The sequence below is a fragment of the Poecile atricapillus genome, chromosome 20, assembly GCF_030490865.1.
Source record: "Poecile atricapillus isolate bPoeAtr1 chromosome 20, bPoeAtr1.hap1, whole genome shotgun sequence".
Classification (NCBI taxonomy): domain Eukaryota; kingdom Metazoa; phylum Chordata; class Aves; order Passeriformes; family Paridae; genus Poecile; species Poecile atricapillus.
Genome location: NC_081268.1, coordinates 3887435 through 3913220, shown reverse-complemented (window position 1 = coordinate 3913220; position 25786 = coordinate 3887435). Strand labels below are relative to the sequence as shown.

Here is a 25786-nt window from a genome sequence, read left to right as displayed (position 1 = left end):
ATCCGTGGTGGAACTCAATCCTCAATCCATTGTGGAACTCAATCCACAATCCATGGTGGAACTCAATCCTCAATCTGTGGTGGAACTCAATCCTCAATCTGTGGTGGAGCTCAATCCACAATCTGTGGTGGAACTCAATCCACAATCCCTGGTGGAACTCAATCCTCAATCCATGGTGGAACTCAATCCTCAATCCATGGTGGAGCTCAATCCACAATCCATGGTGGAACTCAATCCACAATCCATGGTGGAACTCAATCCTCAATCCATGGTGGAGCTCAATCCACAATCCATGGTGGAGCTCAATCCACAATCCATGGTGGAACTCAATCCTCAATCCATGGTGGAACTCAATCCTCAATCCATGGTGGAACTCAATCCTCAATCCATGGTGGAACTCAATCCTCAATCCATGGTGGAACTCAATCCTCAATCCATGGTGGAACTCAATCCTCAATCCATGGTGGAGCTCAAGCCACAATCCCTGGTGGAACTCAATCCTCAATCCATGGTGGAACTCAATCCTCAATCCATGGTGGAACTCAATCCTCAATCCATGGTGGAGCTCAAGCCACAATCCCTGGTGGAACTCAATCCATGGTGGGCTCCTGCTCTGCTCCCTGTGGACAAACAGGGCCAAGGTGCTCCTGGGGCTGGTATTTTTGGGTGCCTGGTGGGGGCTTGGTGTAGTGGTGCCTCTGCTCCGCTCTCACCTACTCAAGTTTTGTGAGTGGAGGGTGGAGACAGATCCAGGGCACCCAAAACCTTGTGGCTGGAGGGTTGAATCTGCATCAGAGATGGCTGAGCCCCTGCCCGAGGACAGCAGGGTGCAGTGGCAGGGGGACCTTGGAGCATCTTGGTGGCATCAAGAGGCCACCACATGCCAGGGCTAGGCATTCCCAGCCATCCCATGCAAACCTTGCAGGCAAACTGCTGGAGACTCTCCAGCTCATCCAGGGCCACCAGGAGAGCCCATCACACCATCTTGCTCCTTTTTCCTCTCTCTTTAAAGCAATGGTGGAAGAGGGGGAGATCCTGGCCAGCGCTGCTGGAATGTGTGAGGGGGAGGGAGCCGAGCCACCAGCCCAACAGTTAAAAATTACTAAATACTTCCCTAATATAATTAGGTTTCCATGCAAGCAATTGCCTTAATTGCCAGAGGGATGTGGGGCAGTGCGGGGGGAGCCAGGCTGGCGTGGCCCTGTGCTGCTGCTTTGGTTGGTGTCTCATGTTCTGCTCCAGCTGGAACAAGGGATTTGTGGGGGGAAGGTATTGCCAGGGATGCCCCAGTAAGGATTTGGCAGGACCAAAAATAAATAAAAGTGCTTTGTGACCACAGTGGGGCTGGAAGCAAGTGGTGGCGAGCAGGACCAGTATCAGCTTCCTTGGATGGGTTTGCTGGAAGATGAGCTCAGATTCTACCAGGACATGCTGCAATTTAAATTCCTGTTTATTTTCTAAGTGCTGTTGGAGCAGGGAAAGTTAGGCAGGCAAAAAAACCCTCAACCACACCAGAGCCCACTGTGATTTACGTGGTAAAGAAGATAAGTGGGGATTTAAGGAGAAGGGAATATATAATTGAGACGAACGCGTAACATGAGCACAGATCCAAACAGAGAGATTGTAATCAGAAGTGTGAGGAGAAGCTGGGGTTTATTAATGAAATGTCTCATCCATTTGTCAGCTGAAAAGGAGCAGCCTTTCCCAGCAGCTGGAGGTGGAGGGGGCGGATGTGCAGATCCTCTCGGTGTTCCCAGCGCAGGGATCGAGGCTGCCATCCTCCTGCCCGCCAGGATGGTGCTCAGCCTGGAAATCGAGGCAGGATTAGAGGGAAAAAGGAAGTCTATGCTTTCTGGGAAGCTGGATGTTGTTTTCCTGGCTGGAATCTGCCCTAGAACTCAGGAGCTGGGGGAGCTGCTTGGGAACCTCTTGAGGAAGGGCTTCTTGGAGCCTTCCTCAATTTTCCTCATCTTCCTCATGCTTTCCCTGATCCCAGTGCTTGGCTGCCCTGCAGTTCCCCTCCCCTGGGTGCTGCAGTGCCCAGGGACATCTGGGAAGTGCTGCTGACCCTGTCCCACAGCCCTGCTGCCTCCCAGAGCTCGGACAAAGCCCTCTGTCCCAGCCTGGAGGCTGCAGCCTGGTGCAGACACATCTAACCCAGCTTTGGAGCCAGCGCTGGGAGCCGTGTGGAGAGCACAGAGCACCCAGCTCCAGGCTCCTTAGTACCACATTTCCAGGAGCTGTGAGCCTGGAATTCCCATGGAATTGCCATGGCTTCCCCTTGCTGTGTGGTGTGGGGGTTCTGCTCCATGCTGTGTGCTCTGTGCCATGGCTCACCAAGCCTGTTGTTGGGGTGACAGCAGGAGAGGTGACACCAAAGCCTGGTGAAGTCACCCTATTCCATGCCCCACTCAGTCCCTTTTATCCCTGCCCAGCATTGCCTTTGGGGCCTTTCCATCCATTGGGGTTGATGCTGGCAGTGCCCGAGGGGTTAACCCAGGGCTGTGCTCAGCTCTGGCAGGGGAATGCTGCCTGTGCATGAAGAGAACGTTTTTGTGAGGGGTCCTTCCCCTTCCCAGGCCCTGGCAGTTATCTGTGGGCTGCCAGAACTCCTGGAACGCCAAGCCCCGCTGGACATTGACCCGTCCGTGCCGGGCTCAATTAGCTGAGGCTATCTGATTGGACTTGGAGCAGCCTAATTAGCTTTGGACTCAAACCAGAAACTTAAACCCAAAGGCAGCTTGCAGGCAGCCCATCCCTTGCTGCTGCCTGTCTGAGGGAGGGAAAAGCTTTCCCAAGCCTCCTCTCTGGCCTGGGAAGGGGGAACAACCCTCCTGGCCTGCCTGCCCATCCCTCTGGCCACACAACTGGAGTTGAGGGGGCTTAAACTTCCCCTCCTGCCCAAAACGTGTTACTGATCCCCAGCAGGTCACATAAAACTAAAGGCAGCTTCTTCCTCTTGGAAAAAAATGCATGACATCTAGTTTTCAGAGGGAACTTGCTTTTTTGGGAGGGGATCTGACCCTGCCTTCAGTCTTGTCACACACCTTCCTGTGTAGCACCCAGTTCTCAGGCTCCTTCTTCCTCCTGGACCTGCAGCTGAGGGTCAGTGGATGGTTTTACACCTTAAGGGAACTGGCTCACTCCAGAGGGTTCTCCAGACATTGGTGGAGATGTGGAGGAGGAGCTGAGGTGGGAAGGGATGGCTGTTTTGGGATCTGGGTTCCTTTCCCCATCTGTGTTTCCAGCTCTGTGGCCATTGAAGCTGCTGGAAAGGGACCTTTAGGGATCCATTGACCAACATCCCAGCAGGCATGGTTCTGAGAGCTGGGCAGTTCTCCAAGGAGACTTGGACAACAGCGTTCCCATGGGCTGCCCTTGCCCGGTTCCCAGCAGTGAAACCCCCTGGAGGGGTGGCTCATCCCACTTGGATGCTCCTGAGATGTCTCCTGACCAGATGCCACCTCCGTGCCCATGCCAGGCTTGCTGGGTCTCAGCTGAGAGACTGAAGAGTCCACGTGGCTTTGCCATCCTCCAGCACCCCCTAAGGAAAACCACCACAGCTGTTTTTCTGGAAAACCAGTAAGTGGCACTGGTTTTGCTGGTCAGTGGCAGCACAGCTTTGGTGTCTCGGGCTGCCAGCTGCACACAGGCACTGAGCACCAGCCCAGGCCCCGCTGGATCAATTAAAGCCCATTATGCCAAGCGAATGACTGTAATTATCTCAAATCTGGATTAATGTGCACGCACAGCACCGTAATATAATCCTCCTGCCTGGTGCTTTGTGGGCCGTTGTTCCTGGGAGCCAGGCGGAGGCAGGGATCTGCAATTCATGGCTGGGTCTTCCTCCTCCTCCTCCTCTTCCTCTCACCTCCCTGCTGCTGGCCCATCCTGTAGGATATCTAAAAGCCATGTGGGCTGATGGTTGCTCTCCATGCTGACCTCAGGTGGGAGCAGAAGGCCATGGGGAGGTGCTGTCCCTCCTGCCAGTCCCCAAAATCAGCAGAGCGAGGGTGGAGGCAGCACGTCCTGCACCTCCAGGGCTCGTTAACAAATGAGCAACGCATTTTAGCCCATGGATCTCAAAGCCAGTGGCTGGGAGAGCTGCTGGGCTGCTCTGCTCTTGGTCTTTAGGATTTGGCTCATCCCAGATGTGGGAAGCTGAGGGTTGGGAGCTCCTGTTTCCCAGGGCACTCAGCATCCTTTTGGCTGCTTTGCAGAGGGATATTCTCAAGGGAGCAGGTTTCACTGGGGTGGAGAGCTCGGCTCCAGGTCTGAGCCCCATCCACTCTCCACATCCCTCCTCCCTGGAGCCCAGCATGGGGATGTCCCCAGGTGTTGGGGACAGTGGTTGGGATGAACTGGGGCAGTGCCTAATCGGGGTTCTCTGGTGGGCCCAGCACATGCCACGTGTGTGGCTCCTTACTGAGCTGTCCTGGGGATTCTCCAGTGTGAGTGGAAGCTTCTCCTCTTCCTGCTGGAATGAGCCTAAAGCTTCCGAGCTCCCCGTGCTTCTCACTGGATCCTGCTTGGATTTTCATAGCTCAGAGCCCAGCACCCCCTCAAGGGCAATTAGATCACTTCCAATTTGCCCGTAAGCCCATAAAACTGCAATTGAATGTAATTAAAAGGCCATAATGAGCTCCAGCAACCTGCGGGACCGCTGTGCTTTAGCTCTCACCGTGCTCTTTTAGGGGACTGGAATGGAGGCAGCGAGGCTGTGAAGGTCAGCAGCTGCAGGGAGGATGAGGAGCTCCCAGCAGAGCTCCCTGGGCAGGATGGGCAGACTTTGGGAAGTGCCTGGGTGCCACCATCACCACGTCCCCACGCTGGTGGTGCCCATCAGGAAAGAGTGCCTCTGTTTCTGCAGAGCAGAGGGAGAATCTTCTCCTCTGGCATCATTTCCTGCTAGTTTGGCTTCACTTGGGAAGGGATCAGCAGGTCCAGGCACCTCTAGGCATGGCCTGCTCCAGGCTGTGTTTGGGGAAGGTTGGTGGCAGGGGACAGTTGCAGCCGTGGTGGCTGAGCCCTTGTCCCTTGGCAGTGGGGTCCCCAAACTTCCCTTTTAGGCTGTGTGAAGACACCCAAGAAGCTGGAGAGGTGCAACCCCAAGCAGGGTTTGCCTGGGAAGTCCCAACTCTGCCAGATGTGGGGCAGAGAGCTGGGTTGGGGGCATCAGTCCCCATCACTCCAAAAGCGCCAGGAGGGGACAACCCTGCTCGGAGCTGCTTCTGCAAAGGGCTCTGAAGAGCTGCCACGTCGAGCCCTTCATCAGGCAGCCCATCCTGGCAGCCCAGGAGCCCTGGCAGCAGCCCTACACTGCCCCATTTATGGGCTGGCCCTGCAGCGGGTTCCCAGCCAGTAAATTAGGGGCACTCTGACTGCAGAACAGAGAGCATTGTGAGAGCGGGGCCAGCGCCGGCCCTTGAGGGATGAAATAGGAGCCTGTAATTTCTCAGCACTGTTGTGACATCTTTGCACAAGCGTGTGATTGAGTCACATTTGCTTTATCAGCACAATCCTTGTTTGCCTGGGTGCACCCTCCCCCCTCCACCCAGCGCTGCCAGGGTGGGGGAGAGCTGCCCGCTCCCCTCCCCCTGGGCTTCCCTGCTCTCCTCACCCTTCCCACAGCTCCTGCTCCTCACCCTTCCTGCTTTTCCCTTCTCTGCCTGCCCCTGGAGCCTGCCCTGTCTGCCTGGGACATGGGTGGGGGGTCCTCCATGTGGTGGGGAGATGGTTTGGGATGGGGTCAATGTGGCTTTTCCAGGTGCTTCCTTGGCAGCTTGTGGGGACAGCAGCTTCTGGAAAATTCCCTTTTTCAGTCCTTCCCCCTTGGAGATGGGGTAGCCCCTTCCAGCTCTTCCAGGAGTAGGGTGTGATTTTAGTGAGCTCCTGAGAGGGTGGGATGGGGTTTTTAAGGGTAAAAATCCAAAATAAGCCCCTGTGATGATGCTGAGCACGCTTGGTCAGCCCTGGCATGCAGTCTGTGTGCCGCCTCCTCCGTGGCAGCTCTGAAGCATCAGGAACAGCTATCCCATTTTCGGTGTGGACCCTGTGGTGGGGGGTCCCCAGAGCCCTGGGCACGCAGGGTCCAGCAGGTGATGGGGTGAGTTAGGGGTGAGTGTCTCCCCAAAGCGCCCTGTGGTGCTTTGAACCGAAAAGTGGGATTTTCTCCAGAGGAGAAAACAAAACAGGATAGAGAGGAAGAGCAGGTGTTGGAGCTGCAGGGACAGGGGTGACCCAGCTGTGGCACAGGGATGCTGCTGCTGCAAGGTTTGGGGTGGGTCCTGCTTTGGGGATCCCCCATGGCTCAGCAGTGGGATGCTTTTGCACTTCCCCTTCACCTTGTGGGAAGAGAGCAGAGGTTTCCTGGGTGGTAAAAGGGAATTCTGGCTGGGGAGGGAGAGGCTGGCGTGCAGAGTGCAGGGGAAAAGCTGCTCCTGGGTGCCGTCATCTCACAGCAGGGCCCATCAATGAAATGCTGGCAGGAGGCAGCACCAATGCCTGGCAGCACGCAGAGGGATGCTGTGGAATTCCTCCAGCCAAGGAAAGCCCCTGCTGCTGCACTGAAACCCCAGAGAGCAGCTCTGCTGCTGGCTGGGCTCGGCAGAGGTGCCGAGCGGTGCTGTGAGAGGGTTTCGGGGAGGCCAGAGGTGAGAAGCTCTGTGGCTTTGAGGTTTTCATTTGGTCAAAGTGAAACCTGCTGGGAGGAGGAACCCACCCTGTGCAGGTTACAGCTGAAACTCAGTTTCTCACTGTCCTCAGGCAGCTTGAACACCACGGCATCACCTGGGGAAGATCCAGAGTGTGGCTGGAGAAACTCTCCCAAATCTCAGAGCAGATTCCTGAATAAAAACTGCACGTGGTGGTTCTGAAATGCCTGCAGAAAGACAGACTTCTGTGTGTTTCAGGGTTTGGAGGGGTCTCAGAAGGATGTTCCCAGCTTTGTCTTTGTACTTGAGTTCAGAAATACAAAAAGAAAAAACAATTCCAGTTACTTTTTGGTGACATCAGAGCTACTCAACACACTTGACCGTGCTGCATTCCCATGGTCCTATATCCCTTTGCCTGTAGCTGTGAAAAAGATACTCAGAAGGGATTTATGGATAAAACAGAGCTGCATCTTCTGACACCTTAGGGTGTCTGTTCCCAGGGGTTCTGTGTGTGCTCAGAACCCAGGTGGTTTGAGAGGATCAGTTTCCCATCCTCACTGGGCAAAGTGCTTCAAATGCAGCTAAATTTGCTTGGATTTGCCACAGGATGCTGCTTGTTTCTTGGATCTGTGGATGGGTTTTTGGGATAACACCCCCTGAGTGTGCCCAGGCCAAGCACTGCTGCTCCATGGCCGCAGCCGCTGTTGGAAGGGGAAGAGGCAGCTCTTGCTCCATCCTCCCTTCAGTTCTCAGCTGTGCTGCTATAAATTGAGAGCAAACTTACTCAAGATTGTAGGCCAGGGGCTATTTAAATTCATCCCTGAGTTTGTGATCAGGACAAAAGTGAGGACCTGACCTCTTGTGGTCACAGCATTACCGTGGCAATTCTGACATGAAAACCACCGTCCTGCCCAAATGATGTTGTTCTCCTGCTGTTTGCCACTCATCCCCTGCTTTGCTGTGGGGAAGGTGAGAGAAAAGCAAAGGGCAACCTCCAGCATTTGAGGTTCCTTGTCTGGAAAGCATGTGAGATTCCCAAACTGCTTTTGAGGAATGAAAGCACAAGGACACAGATTTTCACTGCCGAAGAGTCACCGAAGAAATAATGTGGGGCACTGCCTTCACCTGATCCAATGCATTTGGGGGTGAGGATCTGGAACCTGGGCACCCCCAAAGTGATGCTGGAGAGCAGAGGAGGAGGAAGAGGAGGATGTTGCAGAAGCCTGATCCGTGCTGCTGATCCTGCTCCCCTCCCAGCGTGGCCCCGCAAAGCCCTGACACCAAGGGCTGACTTGAGGAAGGGAGTGGCAACCCAAATTTAGAATTTCCTGCTGTTTAATACCCAGAGTTGATTTGCTTTCTGATTAAGGAGGAAGAGGTGCTGAGGGAAAAAAAAAAGAAAAAGAAAAGCAGAAGCAGGGGGTTGTGACTTTCCAAGTCTCAGCTGGTGTCAGGGACAGGCTCTTGGCTTGGTCCTGCAGTGACAACTCCTCCAGCCCTGCCTGGGGTGCTGCAAACCCCTCTGATCCCAAAGGATTGGCTGTGGGTTGTACCCTAGGTGAGAAGCTCTCCTCAGCTGCAGAAAAACACAGCTCAAGGAGGCTGTTTGTGCCTTGGAATATGTTTTGTTTTTTTTTTAACTTCCCCTCTCTCAGATGTGAGTGCTGAGCCACGGAGCTGCTGAGTAAACTCCCAGGATATGCCAGAAAAGGTTTTCCAGCAGAGCTAGGTCACTGTAGTTTTACTGGCAAAGCCTCTTAGGCATAAGTGAAGATTATTCTGGTGAAAGCTTACGCTGGTACACTTTATTCTGGTACAAATGAGCTATCCTGGGAAAAAAAGGCGCCTCTGCACTGCTGGAATTGTTTCGGCTCTGGGACATTTTGTGGTCTAGAAATGTTAAAATCACAGCCCTTGGTGATGGTGCTGGATCAGCAGAAGCTGCTGCAGCTGCTGCAGACGTGCCCTGGCCAGGCAGCAGCTTGGAGTGACACTGGGTGACAAAATGCCACAGGGAAGGGTGGCCAGGGCTGGTGGCATTCCGGGTGCTCCTGGAGGCTCTGACCTGCCCATCTGGGGTGCATCCCATGGATGTTGGCTGGTCCAAGCTTTGTGCTGAATGCCAAGGGGATGGAAAAGAGCAGTAGAGCTGCCAGTGGGTGCTGGGTACAAATGTTTTATTATGATTTTTTTTCCCTTATTGAAAATTATTGATAATATTCTTGTTCTAATTATTATTATGGTTATAATAATGCCAGAAGAGTGCTGTCTGAGGGAAGGGTGATCCAGCAGTTGAATGCTGCCCTGGATTTTGGAACTGCCAGGATCTGTTCCCAGCTTTGGCTGCAGTTTGCTGTGTGACTTTGGTGAAGGTGACATCAGTCTTGTGCCATCAGTATCTGGTTTTTGGGGCTGCTGCTGCTTAAAACCTCTGTGTGGTGGGAATCCATCCCAAAGAGATGGGAAAGGTGGGCAACTGCTGAAGGAAAGGGATGAGCACCAGAAAGCCAGAACTCAGGTTCCTCTGTTGGGTCTGGTGTCCAGGGGGTGATTCCTGGTGGGATCACTCACAGGGCTCCCTGCAGCCGTCCCTTGCACATGGATCATGTGGCCCTGCCCTAAATGTCATATTCCTTGGGAAAAAAAATTCCCATCCAAACTCTGTGGCTGGCAGGCTTGTAGTTTGGAGGAAGAAAAAGAGCTTCACTGCAAATTCTTCAGCTGCTGCTGAGCTCTGGTTCCTGATCTGAACTGCCATGGGGCATCTTTGGGGATAGACAGAGGTCGTTGTGCTAAAACAAAGGACACACACAGAAAATAGCTGCACTTGATGGGTGTGACAGAGGGGAAATGCTTTCAGAACTCTTTTTTCCCCTATTTTTTTTTTAGTTTAGAAACAGGCACAGAGTTTATTTTGGTCAAGAGATAGTCACACACAGCAGATTTAAATGGCAGAACTCCTCAAGGAGAAGGAACAGTCTCGCACTGCTTGAGCTGAAAATGCCTTTGGGGAAATGCCTCCTCTGCTGCAGTCCAAGTGGTGCTCATCAGCTTGGGAATTTATTTGTGTCTGTTAAGGATATTTCCTCAATCTAGGCTTTATTCTTTTTTAAATTTATCTTTTTTTTTGGTAGCATTCTTTTTGCAGTTAAGTTCCTTTAGGAACAAGGATACCTGTGATAGGGAAGAGGGCAGACTCCTCATATCCCACTCCCTATGCCCATCTGTCCACCTCAAGCTCTGTTTTCCCCAAACTCCAGTTCCCTCCAGCCAGGGACTAGCAGCATCTGGGCTGAGTTGCCTCAGGTGGACTCTTGATTTTTCTAAGCTTAAAAACCACATTTGCTTGCTGGATGTAAATGTTTCCCATTGCTGCCGCTCTCCCAGCGGAGTTTTAGAGCAGGGAGTGTTCGGATGAGGAGTGGAAACCTCCCAGTGTCCAAGAAGTTGCTTGGAACTTTTGAGTCCTGATGCTCTGCAAAAGTCCTGTTCTGGTTCAGATTTCCCAGAGTGTGGCCGAGGGGTTTGGGTGCAAACACAGCCAAATGTGGCTGTGCCTGCCCACATCTCCCCTTCCACGCACCATCATCCCTCTCCTCTCCCACCCTTCTTGTTTCTGCCTCAGTTCCTTTCTGGGTGATGGGGATGGCATTAATGTGGAGCAGGGTGGGTGAGGGCAGCTGATCTGCTCACGGGATGTGCAGGGAGCTCCTGAGGTGCCCAGGAATTGGGATTTTGGGAGAGGTGCCAGCCCCACACGTGCTTTGCTTTCTGATGTGCTTGAGTCAGCGTGGGCCGGTCGCCAGTGACCCTCCTGTGACCTCTCCTGCCTTAAACATTCCGGATCTTTTCAAAGGAAGGACTGTGCTCTGCTGTCTTCCCTTTGCACAGGTCAAGGGCCTGTTTCCCCTGGATCTGCTGCATCCTTGGAAGGTGTCCCTCCATCACCCCCGGGTGTTTGTGGGGTCCTGCTGCACAACCAGCTCCTGCCTGGCACTGGGGACTCTCCAGCCTTTTAAAGACACCAAAACCAGAGAGCTGGGAAGTGCTGTGCTAAATCCCAGCAGCAGCCCTGGAATCCTCCAGGAATTTCCTGGGGTTCCTCTTGCGCCTCCCTCACGTCACTCAGCCACGGGTGATGTGGTGGCCGGCGCTTGGTTTGTGTCAACGTCCTGTGAGAGCCTGGCCTGGCCCCGGGACTGGGGGGCTCCCCTCGGCCCAGGGGTGCTCCCCTCAATCCAGGGATGCTCCCCTCAATCCAGGGGTGCTCCTCTCAATCCAGGGGTGCTCCTGTCAATCCAGGGGTGCTCCCCTCAATCCAGGGGTGCTCCTGTCAATCCAGGGGTGCTCCCCTCAGTCCAGGGGTGCTCCCCTCAATCCAGGGGTGCTCCCCTCAGTCCAGGGATGCTCCCCTCAATCCAGGGGTGCTCCTCTTGATCCAGGGGTGCTCCTGTCAATCCAGGGGTGCTCCCCTCAATCCAGGGGTGCTCCCCTCGGCCCAGGGGTGCTCCTCTCAATCCAGGGGTGCTCCTGTCAATCCAGGGGTGCTCCCCTCAATCCAGGGGTGCTCCCCTCGGCCCAGGGGTGCTCCCCTCAATCCAGGGGTGCTCCTCTCAATCCAGGGGTGCTCCCCTCAGTCCAGGGGTGCTCCTCTCAATCCAGGGGTGCTTCCCTCAATCCAGGGGTGCTCCCCTCAATCCAGGGGTGCTCCTCTCAATCCAGGGGTGCTCCCCTCAGTCCAGGGGTGCTCCCCTTGGCCCAGGGGTGCCTTTGTGTGCTGGGGGCACACCTGGGATACTGCGGAATCTGGTGGTAGCGATGGGATCCTGGGGACAGCAATGGGATTCTGGAAGCATAAATGGGACTTGAATACAGTGATGGGACTCTGGGTGCAGCACTGGGATTCTGGAAGCAGCAGTGGGATGCTGGTTCCACATCTTGGCGAGAGCAGCATCGCTGCCTTGCTGAACCTTCTCTTCCTCTTGCTGGGGATTCTCCACCAGGATCAAGGATCTCCAGGGAAGGTTGCTGGGGCTGTCAGTGTTTCCCACTGTGTGACATTTATGTGCTAATTGCTCCAAAATCCTGGGGATGCAGCTGATCCTGATGGGTGCAGGCGACTGAAGACACAATTTCTCAGACTTCAGTTCACTTTGGGGTCTGCAGCCAAAGGCAGAGCCCATGAACCCACCATGAACACCCAAGTGGCCGTGCTGGAGCATCCCTGGCTCTGGATCCCTGGTGTCTGTGGTGATCACCTGGTGATCCCTGATGGGGGGACTGGGTGGGTTTTGTGGGGAGCCCTGCCTGCGCTGCCCCCTGGCCCTGCTGCCTTCCTCCCTCCCCTCCCTGGGGGCCAGAGCCAGCCCCTTCCTCGCTGGGGATTGTTTTGCAAGCAGCGTGACAGGATGAGGAGGAAATGTGCCAGGAATGGCTCCATGTCTCCTCTTGGGAGAACTGGAGTCTATTTATAAGCCCCCCTTCCTGCCCCCCTCCTCTGCTCCCCCGGGACAGGCAGACACAGCCCGTCCTGCTGCCTGCAGAGCTGCTCCTGCTCTCCTCACAACCAAGCAGGAGTGTTCCAGAATCACAGAGTCATTTAGGCTGGAAGAGACCTCCCAAATCCTCAAATCCAACCTCTGAACACGCAGTGTTCCCTGTGGATGGACAAACACCTGACATGTGTGATGCACAGACTGAGCCACCTCCACAGCGTGTGGGTGCTTCTCGCCTTGCTCCTGGTGATAAATCCAAATTATCCTGTGGCAGGAGGGAATCAGCTGGAGCAGGGATGCTGAGCCCCTGGCAGAGCTTAGAGCTGTGGAGGAGGGCACTGATGCCTGGCTTGAGGTGGAAATGCTCTTAACGAGGTGGAAAAGCATGTGCCTTAATGCCTGAATAGATACTCCAGAAGAGGGTGCTTTGGAAATATGGAGCTGCACTGGGAATTCTGGGGGAGGAGCAGGGGCCTGCAGCTCAGGACTCTGTCCCACGTGGGTGACTCAACCCCTTTCCTCTCCTCCTTTTCTTGCAGATTTCTCCAACCAAGTGAATTCCACATCGCTGAACTCCCCCACCAGCCGGGGGCCCATGGCCACCCCGTCCTTGCACCCGTCCATCGGGCCGGGCATCGGCTCCTCGCTGGGCTCACCAGGCCAGCTGCACTCGCCCATCAGCACCCTGAGCTCGCCCATCAATGGCATGGGCCCCCCGTTCTCCGTCATCAGCTCCCCCATGGGCCCACACTCGATGTCTGTCCCCTCCACGCCCAGCCTGGGATTCGGCACCAGCAGCCCGCAGGTAAGGGGACAGTGCTGAGGTGGCACTGCTGCCTGTTTGGGCAAGGAGGAGCTGCCTCTGGGGGGTTCCTCATCCAGACTGGCGCCAAGGGGAGGCAAAAAGCAGAAACATAAGGGGGAAACTAAGCTGGAGGCATCCTGCTCCTTTGGGGGTCTGCCCTGGGTGGGCTGTGAGAGACCAGCACAGCTGGAACACAGCTGAACACACATCACCTGCTGTCCTCAGGACTGGGCTGGGAGTAGTGACCACACCTGGCTCTCCTGGGGGCTGGTGTAGCTGTGGCAGGAGCCAGAGCCACCCTAGGACTGTCTGGGATTCTTCTGGCTGGGAAGCAGCACATCCCCCCCTCCAGGGCCAGCCGCGGTCCCCACAGAGTCATGGAATTGTTTTGGTTGGAAAAACTCTCTTAAGATCATCCAAGTCCACCACAAACCCATGTCCCCAAGTGCCACACCCACACACCTTCAACACTTCCAGGTGTGGTGATTCCACCCCTTCCCTGTACAACCCTTCCAATGAAGAAATTATCCCGAGCAGCCGATCTCAACCTCTGCTGACACAACCCGGGGCCGTTTCCCTTATCCTGTCACTTGCACAAACCCAGGGGTCCTCTACCTGCTGCCCTTTTCTCCTCACAGGGCAGGGGCTGGCCTTCAGTGGCTGAAGATTATGTAAAAACCCCTCCAAGCAGGGCGAGATAAGCTCTTTTTAAAAATAGCCAGATCGGGGTGCTGGCCAGCCTCTGCCACCTGTTGCTGGCTGCTCGCACAGGATATGTTTAGTAAAAGGGCAGATTAAGGATTGGCCACCACCTGCCACTAGCTGCAGATTTATTTATTCCAGGCCCTCTCTGGGACTCAAGCACCTGCCAGCACCTTTATTTTTAAATATTGGCCTGATTTATTCCCAGAGATTACAGGGCTTTTTACTACGTGGGACTGTGCTGACTGCTATCCCTGGGGACCTGCAGGCAGCTTCCCCAGGATCCAGCATCCCTGTGCTGGTCAGAGGGGAGTAAGATTTGCATCTGGATGAGCTTCTGCCATGTGGGATTCAGCCTGTGACCCCCTGGATGAGCAGGGACCTGCACCCCACTTCCACTGTGGGACAGCAGCAGGGTGGACACGTCCCCTCCCATCCCAGGGCCGAGGGAAGAGGAACTGAAACTGTGCCTGGGAACGGGCAGCCAGAGCAGAATCAGCAGCCCCAGCACCAGAATGGTGGGGAAGGAGTGGGAAGGGGGATGTGAGACAACCCTGGGGGGAGCCACAAGCCAGGGAGACAGCAGGGAAGGGGCGACTGTAAGGCGCAGTTTGGGAGCGGTGAGCGGGAGAACCGAAACGAAGCAGAGCTCCAGGGCGGAAGGGGAAGTGAGAGTGTGGTGGGATGGTGCTGGGAGGGAGCTGGCTCCAGCCCTGGTGGCTCCAGCCCTGATGGCTCCAGCCCTGATGGCTCCAGCCCTGGTGTCTCCAGCCCTGGTGTCTCCAGCCCTGGTGTCTCCAGCCCTGGTGGCTCCAACCCTGGTGTCTCCAACCCTGGTGTCTCCAGCCCTGGTGGCTCCAGCCCTGGTGTCTCCAGCCCTGGTGGCTCCAGCCCTGGTGGCTCCAACCCTCCAGCCCTTGGCCCCAGCCCTCAGAGTGCCTGTCCTTTATTCAGGGACTTGTCTTGAGTGTTGTCCCTGGAGGTGACACTTCGGAGGGCTTCAGCCTAATGGCTCCTGCCATCTGTTCCCTGTCTGGCCACATTAGGCCCCTGTCCCTGTCCCTGCAGTGGGCAGAGGCGCCTACCTGGGCTGGCAGAGTGCAGGGGGAGGATGAGGAGGATGAGGAGGAGGAGGAGGAGGAGGAGGAGGAGGAGGAGGAGGAGGAGGAGGAGGAGGGGCAGCAAGGCGGATGCTCAGGGGAGCGCAGCCCCCTGGCCCGGCCGGCAGAGCTGTGGGGTAATGAGGCGTGTGGCCCCCGTCGCCGGGCAGGGATGGCACTGATGGAAGGTGGTTTGCATCAGATGGCAGATGCCACTTGCCATCAGGCCATGCCTCGTCGCCTCTGGAGAGGCAGCAGAGCAGAAGGGCACGCGGTGTGTGAGGTCCCCAGGGTGGGTCCCCTCCACCCCAGCTCCACCGGGATGGGAAGGAGCTGCCCAAAAAACGGGTGGCTCACCCTCCCCATCTGTGAGGAGGTGTCACCCTTTGGTGACAGTGCTGGAGAATGTTCCCAACACCTCCCCCTCCAGCACTGAGAGTTTCCCAGGGTCTTGCAGGGTTTGCAAACGCTGCCCCAAAATCAGGGCATGTGGCAGAGATCCTGCCATGGGATCCCAGCATCCATGGGAGGGGAATGCTGGTGCTCAGCTGGCCCAGCTGAGGGGAGCTCACGGTGGTGAGCAGGGTCCCAGCCAGACTGAGGGGCTAGACCCAGCAGCTTGGGGAATTGAACATGTTGCTTAAACACTCTTACCTAAAAATGATGGGAAAACAGGGAAAAAAGCGCAGGATTTTCGGCAGGAGCTGGGAGGGAAGAACTTTGCATGCAGTTTGCAGGGCTGTGTGGAGCAGCAGCCCCAGGCATTGCTGGCAGCAGCTCAGGATGCCCGGGGGCGAGTGGGGAGAGATCAGACCTGGGATTAGGCTTTTCCAGAGCTGCCGTCTGCCTTTGCACAATGCTCTTTGTAAGGGTGCCTGGGGGACTGGGAAAGGGCTGGAATGTTTTTTGGGATGGGAGGAGGAGGAATAAAGCTCTGCTTGCCAGAAGGGCCAGGATTCGGTCCAGTGTGCTGGAGAGGGAGGGGCAGGAGCCAAGAGGTGCTGGTGCCACTGGGGAAGCAAAGCCAAGGTTCCTCCCGTGTCTGGGCTCATTGCTGAGCTGCAGCCATGCTGTCCCAGAGCAGAAGTGCTGTGCCAAGGCCAGGGGCTGCTGTCCCCTCCTCTGTCCCCTCTGTCCTGCACGTGCTCCCGGGGCAGGCGCCAGGGTGGTGTGGGAACCCCAGCGTGGCTCTGCTGAGGTTTGGGGCCAGTGCTGGGAGAGGAACCGATGACTTTCCCCCTCCCCAGCCCGGGGCTGACTCAGCTCTGAGCAGCTGATTCTCTGGGCTGAGGAGAGCTGTGGGACCCCCACCCTGCCCATCATCTCCCCAGTGTTTTCAGGGGGCTGCTGGGGCTGAGGGAAAAGGCTTTATCTTCATCAGGCAGCTGTGGCCTCTGGCCTGGCTCCCGCAGCCAGGGATGCAGCGTGACACGAGCCATCGCCACCAGCTGTACCTGGGAACTGGCTCCACTACCCAGAAAGTGCACTGGGAGGAATTCCTGGGTCAAGTCACCCAGTCTTGGCAACCCCTGCTCCCAGGGGAGCACAGAGATCATGTGGGACTCAAAAAGAGATGCTCCAGCCTGGGGACCCCCCTCGTTCCCCTCGCTGCTCTGTCAAACAGCAGCTAAAGCCAGGAGTGCATCCCTGGGTGGCCCCCGGTCCCAGCTGCCTTTGATTCATCAGCTGGCACAGACAGGGCGAGGCAGATCCATCCCATTTCTCCAGGGTGGCTTTACCTGGCTCTGTTGTGTGGCTGTCAGTCATCTGCCTGCCAAATACTCCCCACCAGGCTGGGGACTTGAAAGCCAGAGGAGCGGCTGTGCCGCTCTAATTGACAGATCACAAGCCCTGGGATTTCCCTGAATTAATTTGTGACAAATGCAATTGCTGAGGATCTCTATTAGAGCAGAGAAAGGTGACAAACTGAGGCACAGGCCTGTGTATCCATCCTGGGTTTAGAGGCTGGTGGCTCTGTGACAATCCCTGGCAGGCTGATTCCCCTGGGGACACCCAGAGTGATCCCAGCCAGCTCTGCGTCCAGAGCTGCCCAAGTCCAGGTCCTCCATCACCCCCAGAGCCTCCTGGGCAGGGTGAGCTTGTCCCCTTACCAAGATGGGTCAGTGCTACAGCTCTGTGCCTCAGTTTCTCTTTGCACATGGGGCTGTAACAGCCCAGTGGGGGATTCAGCCCAGGAACCCTTCACTCCACAGCAGTGCCATGGTGCCAGCACCAGTTCCACACAATTCTCTGCTTGTTGGGGGCCAAGGGAAGGAAGGAGAGACGTTTGGGAGTTGCAGGGACATGTCCCACCCACTCCAGCTCTGGAATCCAGGCCCTGTTGCATCTGGGATGTGTTTATTTGCCATGAAGCTTTCCTTTGGAGAGATAATGCTAAAGGGATATCTATAAATTGCAGAGCTAAACAAGAGTGTCCTGGCCTTCATCATCCATGCAAGGGCTCATCCCAGCCAGCAGCTCTCCCACAGCCACCACTGCAGATCTTCCCAGTGTCCTGTGCTGGTGTGAAGCTGGGTGGCTGCTGTCCCCTGCCTTGGGGGCTGTGCTGGGGCAGTGCAGGAGGAACTTACTTTCCAATTAAATCATGGAAAAACATCCTTCTTGAATGGGCAGGGTCAGACCTGCATGGTGCTCTTGGTTCTGGCCGTGTCCTGCCCCTTGTGTCACCTTGCTGCCAGCCCAGAGCCACCCCAGCTCCCGTGCCAGGGCAGATGAGCCTTTGGGCTGAGGGCTCCTGAGCCCAAATCCTCTTGGTTCAGCAGTGCTGGTCCCCACTGGGAGCTTGTCCCCTGCTTGTCCTGTCCTGTCCTGTGTCCAAGTGACACAGCCCCATGTCCCCAGTCCCAGCTGAGCCCTGTGCTTGTCCCTCCACAGCTCAACTCGCCCATGAACTCCGTCACCAGCACAGAAGACATCAAGCCACCCCTGGGGCTCAATGGAGTCCTCAAAGTGCCAGCTCATCCCTCAGGAACGATGGCCTCCTTCACCAAGCACATATGTGCCATCTGCGGGGACAGATCTTCGGGTGAGGCTGGCAGCTGGCCCGGGAGGGCAGCGGGCTCGGGGTGTGGGTGCCCTGGCAGAGAGCTGGCATTGGCTCCCTGGCTCCTGGCAGCACGGGGAGTGCCAGCAGGAGCTCTGCTTTGGGACAGGACCTGCCTGTGCCTCACAGCAGGGGATGCAGAGCCGAGCCAGGAGACCCCAGGCCCCTGTTTAGCAGTGGGGTCACATCCTCACCCTCCTGGCAAACAAGACATCGGGGTGTCCTCCCTCTCCCCCTCCTTTGACCCACACTGGTACTGTCACACAGTGCCTCCTGAAAAGATGCTCGGAGTTTCTCCACTCCTGGGAGATGAAGATGTGCTAATTCCCTTTATTCTCCTGCTTCTCTAAAAGCCTCCTGCTCCAGAAGAGCTCTGGTTGCTTGGTTTGTGAGCCCTTTGGGACCCCTCCTGTGCTCCAGGCTGGAAGTGGAGGGTGGGAGCAGGGTACAGAGCAGGCTGGGTGGTGTGCCTGCTGTGGGGGCTTCAGAGAGCCCACAGGGCAACAGGGGGTCACCCTGTTCCACTGCTGCACTGCCCCAGCCCTGCTGAATGGCCCAGAAATGGCCTTTCCTTGCGTGTGAGGCAGAATGTGACCCACGGATGGCATCCTGATTCTGTGGAAGCCATGCCACCATTCCCCAGCTCCAAGAAACCTCTGCTTGCCCTCAAACGCAGCTGGGAGAGACCCTGGGAAGAGCTGCTGGCAAAGAAGGGAGCTAGGGCTGCCTTTAAACCCGAGTTTTATCGCTTCCACAGGTAAACATTACGGGGTTTACAGCTGTGAGGGCTGCAAAGGCTTCTTCAAGCGCACGGTGCGGAAGGACCTGACCTACACGTGCCGGGACAACAAGGACTGCCTGATCGACAAGCGCCAGCGCAACCGCTGCCAGTACTGCCGCTACCAGAAGTGTCTGGCCATGGGCATGAAGAGAGAAGGTAAGGCCTGGCCTGGCCAGAGCACCCACGGGTGCTGCAGGGGCCTTGGTGGGTGCCAGAGGCAGCGTCAGCCTCGCCAAGGGCTGCCACCACCGTGCTGACAGAAATCGTGTTTGTGTTTGGCTTTTGCGCCACAGCCAGAGCATCTTGTGGCCTCCAGAGCTTCTTCTGGAGCAGCACTGGGTCCCAGAGCAGGGCTTAGGTGATGGGTAGGGACACTTTACACTCCAGCCACAGCTTCTCTGGGTGTCCTGTGCCAGGGCCTCACCACCTAATCCAGTGCTGCATTTTTTTTCTCATTGGGAAGAAGAAGGAAATTCAGTCTCTTTAAGATTCCCTTACTGGAATTTAAATTTAGGCTCTAAACATCCCTGGCAGTGCCTCTTTTAAACGATCCTTTGAAATGCTGACTGTGTCTGTTCTAATCTGCTGGCAGAGCAGGCTTTTAGCAGACATGACGTGAAAGTGACCCCAGTTCTGTGCTGCTTTCTCCCCTTACATCTTCAGAGCCACACTTGCCTCCCTGACAGGCTGATAAAGCCAGCCCTGCTCTGGCCCTGGCCCACAGCTCCAGCCTGGGAACCTTTGAAGAGCACTTAGCCCTGTCTGGAGCGTTGATGAAACGGGGCTGGAGCTGCTCGGAGTGTTTGGCAAACCCTGCCAGGCTCAGTTTGTGGGGTTACCTAAGGACCAAAGTCACCAAAGTGTCACAGCTGTCTGTGCTGGAGGTGTGGGGGGATTGCCAGGGCACCCAGGGGACCTCCTTGGCCCTGCTGAGCTTAACCCTTTGGTGCTCAGAACAAATGTTCCTGCCCCAGCAGAACATTAAATGGGGAGACTGAGGCGTTCAGGGCGGCGCAGGGGTGGGGGCTGGCATTGCCCTGGATGCAGAGCAGTGGGGAATCCTGGATTCCATGGGAGATGTGCAGCAGGATGAGGAAAATCTGATCCAAAACCTGAGCCGTGGGAGACTCAGATGACCAAAAAGAAGGCAAGAATTCTCCTGTGTGTTCAGCTGGAGAAATACAGAACATCCTCTTCCCATGGCACTGCATCCAGAGCCTTCCCCAGGCAGCTGGAGACCCAGTTACCTTCCAGCCCCCCAGAACAAGGTGTGTAGGGCTGTGAGGAGCAGCAGGAATGCTGGAACTCTGCCACCCTGTGAGCAGGTACCTGCTCCATGCCTGCCGTTAGTGGTGATTGCATGGGCAGCGCCGCTAAAAATTACAGGTCCATTAATTAATTTCTAAATGGTGGTGGAAGTCCCCAGGGAGCACGTACAGTGTGAGGACTCTATTAATTCATCTTGATTAACATTATCACAATGAATAGCAAATGAATTCATAATGATCAGACAGTTATTTAAAAGTGTGACAGATGGGATCGTGGTAACTCCAGGAGTGCGCTCAGGCAGTGCTGATGGATCTGGTGAGGGCAGGAACTGGTGATTTGACAGTCATCATTAGATGATTTAGGCATAGTCCCCAAGTAGGGAAAGCTGGAATAACTCCCCTGTCTCCTGTTATAAACCTAAAAACTCAGTGTCTCACAGAAATGTCTCAGTTGTCCTAAAGCTGAAAGTCAGAAGTTGGATCTTGCTGAGCTCTGGTTTTGAGCAGCTCTTGAGTTTCACATTCGATATCCACCTGATTTGTCAAAGAAAGGTCTCTTCCCATTGCAGCCATCCCAGCTGACTGGAATTGTCCTTACACCACTCCTGCTCCCACCTCTATTTTGGGGAAGAGTCTTGAGCTAAATCCTGTATTGCTAATTCCTTTTGCCTAAATACAACACAGCTGGCTTTTTATCCTCTAGCATAAACTCTTGTATCTTTTAAGTAACAGAGCCTGGGTTATGGGCCTCATTTCCCTAAAAAACATCTTGCTCTGGAGACCTAATTTATGGATTCCTGCTGGGAAGCATCTCTCCTGTAGCCCTGGGGTACTGGGATATGGTGGAAGCACAGCAAAAGCCTCTGCAGTGAGTGCTGGAGCTGCAGTGAGAGGCAGGCTGGGGTGGGGAGCAGTGCTGGGACCTGCAGGGTGATGCTGGGAGGAGGAGTGAGAGCCAAGCTTGTGCTCAGTTTAAAGAGGGTAAAAGGAAAGGGGTTATTAGGTGAGAAGTTGGATTAGAGAAGTAAAATCAACCTGCTGGAGGTTTGGAAGGGTTTGATCCCAAGAGCAGAGGGGTGTCCAGGTGAACATGCTAAGAGAAGAGCCAGAGGTGTGCATACCCTGCTGGGGGACACGTACCCTTCAGGGCCACAAGCCCTTGGCTTAGAGTGGGGAAAGCCTACAGGAGCAGGGGATTCCTCCTGCTCAGTGCATCTCTTCTCGCTGTTCCCTGTCAGAAACACGTCACAGAGATCCTGAGCTCACGCTGGATGGGCCTCACGCTCCCTGAGATACTGCAGCCATAATAAATAAGCAAAGGAACATTTTTTCCCCTATGAATTTCTGCCAGCTGTGTAAGGCTTTGGTTTTTCTCTTCTGTCTCCCATTAAATACCGGATAGTCAACAAAATTAAGATTACCATCAGGGATCTTGACTAATGCAGGGGTTATTATTGTGGGGGTGGCTGTTTGCATCCAGGAGCTGAACTGTCCCTGCTGGATCTGTTCCTCACTGGGGTCTGAGGTGTCTGTGCATCAGCAGCCTTGGGCTGGGAAGGGAAAAACTGGAAACTGCCTTGGAATCAGGGAGGTCTTGTGAAGAGGTGGCAGTGAACACTGGGGGGCTTGGTTTGAGGGGGTCCTGTGTGGCAGGGGGTGACAGCAGAGGTGACAGGGCCGTGGTGCAGCTCGGGCTGTCCCGTGTGAGGAGGTGCCGCCCCAGCAGCACTGGCAGCGCCTCGGGATCGCACATGGAGCAGGAAATACCAGTGAGGAGCCCTTTCCCATGCTCCCTTGGCCGCCTCACAGGGAGCAGCCCTTGGGAACCGGCTCCCAGAGCCTGCCCCCGGATCTGAGGGGCTCCTCAGGAGAGCCAGGCCGGCTCTGCAGGACCTGCTGGGCTGCCCAGCTTGGGAGCAGGGCTTGCACGTGCCGGGCTGCAGGCTGGGATTTGGTGCCAGATGGGTGAAGTGGATGTTGGTGCATCCTGGAACCCATCTGGAGAGCAGAGAGCTGTTCCCCTGCAGCACCTGCAGCTCAGGCTGTGAGGCTGATCCCAAAGTTGTTCCTAAATCCAGGTGCAGGTACAGCTGCTGTGCCAGATCTGGAGCCGTGCTTGGAGCATCCAGGACATCTGTCCAGCTGCATGCCTGCTCTCTGCCTTCAGGACTTCATTAAACTTCACAGCCTGAGTTAATTCTTCCTCTTCCCGTGTTTGTGGATTGGTTTTTCCCCTCTCACTTGCCAAGCTGAGGGGTTCAGCCCAGGAAGGGCTGGACTTGCAGCGTCTCCATATCCCAGAGACCTTCCCATATCTCCAGGGAGCTGAGAGACTCCAGAGGGACTGAAAATTCCCACATGGAGTGCCTGATCCCCTGCCATGGCTGTGCATCCCCCTGGAGTTTTGGTCATCCCAGCTGTTGGAACATCCCTCAGGAGCACGAGTAATCTGGGGAGAAAGAGCAGGAATTCAGGTTTCCAACCCACTGTCCAAGTGAATGTGAAAGCAGACAAGTGGCCACAGCCTAGTGAAGGGGCAGAGTTCAAGAGCACAGTTATTTTTAGGAGTAATTTTGGAATGGAAAATGTCTTCCAGCTTAATGAGTTTGTTTCTTATATCCTTTTAAAGTGCTGCTCTTTGAACCAGATGGTTAAATGATGCTGCGTTTGGGGTTTTTTTTGTTTTAAAGGATGCTCTTAGGTTGAGAAAATGGATTTGGTTTATGGTTTACTCTACTTTTGTTGCTGTTTGTTTATACTTCAGTGTCCAGAGAGTGAAGTGAGCTAGAGATTTTTTGCTGTTGTTTTTCCTCTTGTGAACTAACTGCATGCAAACATTTCAATTCACTTTTTAACACTCTGAAGTTACACTTCTTAATTATCACGATGGTATTTTGCATCCCTTAAAAAAATTACGGCGTTGAGTTGAAAATGTTGGAGGAGAAAAACCCGTTTATTTCATGTGTCACAGCTTTTGAGGTTGTTTACAGTAGCAGAAAGCTGCACCTCTGAAAAAGAGAAAAAAAAAAAAGGTGACATGAGAAAGCAAAGCAGAAGAAACACTGTCTGAATTCGTTTTCTCAGCTGTCTTGGCATTTTGGATATAAACAGGTACCTGGGGCATAAACGCTTCAAGATGCTGATGATACACAGCAAAGACTGGCTTCATGAAAGGCAGCAGAGCCAAATAAATTCCAGTGTGAGAGAAACAGAAATCCCCAATAACCCCCACCCAGTTCCTCGTAAATAACCAGCCACACGCCTGCAGGATGGGGAAAACTAAAACTGAGCAGGTTTGGGGCTCTCCAGGCTGAGTTTTGGTGCCTTCCCCCTGTGCTCTCAGGACACTGGGTCTGTTTCCCTGGGAAAATCCTGTTTTTGCAGGGACTGAATGATCCTTTCCCCATGAAAAGTAACAACCCCCACCCTGTTGCTCCTGGAGGGATGGGTTTTCATCCCAAAAAGCTCTGTATTGACACTGGGTGAGTGTCACTGGAGCTGCTGTAGCCTCCAGGTCTCTCCCAGCAAATAAACAAACCTGTGCTGCTCCTGCCCTCTCAGAAACACCATTGCCCTGTGGAAAATCCTTTCCTTTGAGTCTCTTCCTCCCTCCCTCCACTGACAACCCTTTGGCACAGAAGTGCAGTGCCCATGAGCATGGCCACACACAGGGCTTGGTTTGGGCACCAGAACTGGCTTGGGTGGCCCTTTGCAATGGACCCAAACCTGCTTTTTTATCCATCAGATGCTCCCCCATGAGCAAAGCCAAGGTGTCCAGTGTGAGGTGGGCACCTGCAGAGGATGGATCTGGCATTTTGGCACATCAGCCCTCAGGCTTGGACAGCTGAGGCTCATCTGCAATCCACAGGATTTTAAAGACACGAGAGGTCACCAAGGAGTGGCGTGGGCACATGGGGCTCCATGTCTTGCTGTACCATGCCCTGGGGAAGTGCAGATGGGCTGGAGAAGCTCAAGATGAAACATGACAGCAACTGGCCTGAGGCAAGTACAGACCAAATCAGGCAGAATAACAGGAGAGGCTCTTCATCAGGTGCCATGGAAAACACAGGCTTCTGTCCTTGGCTCGGCTCAGACATAGCTGGAGGAGGTGGGGCTGCCTCTATGAGCTCTCTGACTGCATCTTTTTTTCTCCTCAAGTGGATTTTAAGGTTCAAATGTTTCCCTTATGTTCAGAAAACCAGCCTGGAAAAGCTCTCAGCCATCCAAGGCTCCTTGAAGAAAAATACAAGCGTTGGCACAGCCCTCAGCGTGGAGGAGAGGGCTGGGAAGCTCAGCTCTGGAAACATGGGATGGCCACGGCCTGGGAGGGCTCTGCCTTGCAGGAGAAGGTTTTCTGGGATGCAGCAAGCCGTATTCCTGGCTCAGCTCCTGCATTTGAGGTGGATAGACCCACGCTGTTGATCAAAAGCTGTGTCACCCTCAGGACCAGGAAAATCAGCGTTGTTGGGAAGCTGAGAAGAATGAGGTTATTCCCATTTTGGTGTCAGCAGACAAGCTGCCATGCAGCTGCCACCTTGGTGTTTCTCTTCTTAAAAACATAAATAAAACCCACAAATCCATCCCAGGGCTGGGCAGGTGTCCTGCATCATTCCCAAGAGAGGGACAGGATGTGATCACAAGCTCCACTTGGTGTGGAGAGAACAAGAAGGAGCTGAGCTTCCCCTGCTCCTGCAGCTGCACTCCGAGGGAAAGACCTGTCCATGAGGCATCATCCCAGGGAGAAGGGAGGATAATGGGGATCCAAGTTCAGCACTGGGAAATGGATGGATGGATGGATGGATGGATGATGGATGGATGATGGATGGATGGATGATGGATGGATGATGGATGATGGATGATGGATGGATGGATGGATGATGGATGGATGGATGGATGGATGGATGGATGGATGGATGATGGATGGATGGATGGATGGATGATGGATGGATGGATGGATGGATGATGGATGGATGGATGGATGATGGATGATGGATGGATGGATGATGGATGATGGATGGATGATGGATGGATGATGGATGGATGGATGGATGATGGATGATGGATGGATGATGGATGGATGATGGATGGATGGATGGATGGATGGATGATGGATGGATGGATGGATGGATGATGGATGGATGATGGATGATGGATGATGGATGGATGATGATGGATGGATGGATGATGGATGGATGGATGGATGATGGATGGATGATGGATGGATGATGGATGGATGGATGGATGGATGGATGATGGATGGATGATGGATGATGGATGATGGATGGATGATGATGGATGGATGGATGATGGATGATGGATGGATGATGGTTGGATGATGGATGATGGATGGATGGATGGATGATGGATGGATGATGGATGATGGATGGATGGATGGATGATGGATGGATGGATGATGGATGATGGATGGATGATGGATGGATGGATGATGGATGATGGATGGATGGATGGATGGATGGATGGATGGATGGATGGATGGATGGATGATGGATGGATGGATGGATGATGGATGGATGATGGATGGATGATGGATGGATCATGGATGGATCATGGATGGATGGATGGATGGAGACCAAGGCAAAGTGCTTCCACACTTGTCCTGCCATTGGAGGAGGCTGCCTGGGTGTAGCAGAGCAGGTAACACTCCTGGCTGAGGGCTGGGTTTATGTTTGGCTGCTGGCTGGGTCTGTGCCATCTGCTGAGCCCGGGATGTCGCTGCTGCCAGCTGGGCCAGGCTGAGTGCTGGCTGCGTGTGGGGCTGAGCTGGGATGAGTCAGCTGTCCCTGACCAGCTCTGCAGGGAGCTGCAGAACCCATTTTCTGCTGCAGCAGCTCCGAGCTCAGATCAATGGAAAGAACTCCTTACGTGTCTGATCTCTGCCCATCTGTCTCTTGCATCAG

The 25786-nt window shown here is 54.7% G+C and overlaps 1 protein-coding gene across 2 annotated transcripts in view; it reads left to right on the top strand.

Moving 5' to 3' along the window:
* Positions 1-25786, top strand: part of RXRA (retinoid X receptor alpha) — a 98420-nt gene that overhangs the window by 55988 nt on the left and 16646 nt on the right. For both annotated transcript variants that reach the window (XM_058853628.1, XM_058853629.1), the window contains exons 2-4: positions 12688-12953; positions 17651-17801; positions 18577-18756. In XM_058853628.1, coding sequence (XP_058709611.1) covers positions 12688-12953; positions 17651-17801; positions 18577-18756 — 597 coding nt within the window. The remainder of the gene's footprint in view (positions 1-12687; positions 12954-17650; positions 17802-18576; positions 18757-25786) is intronic.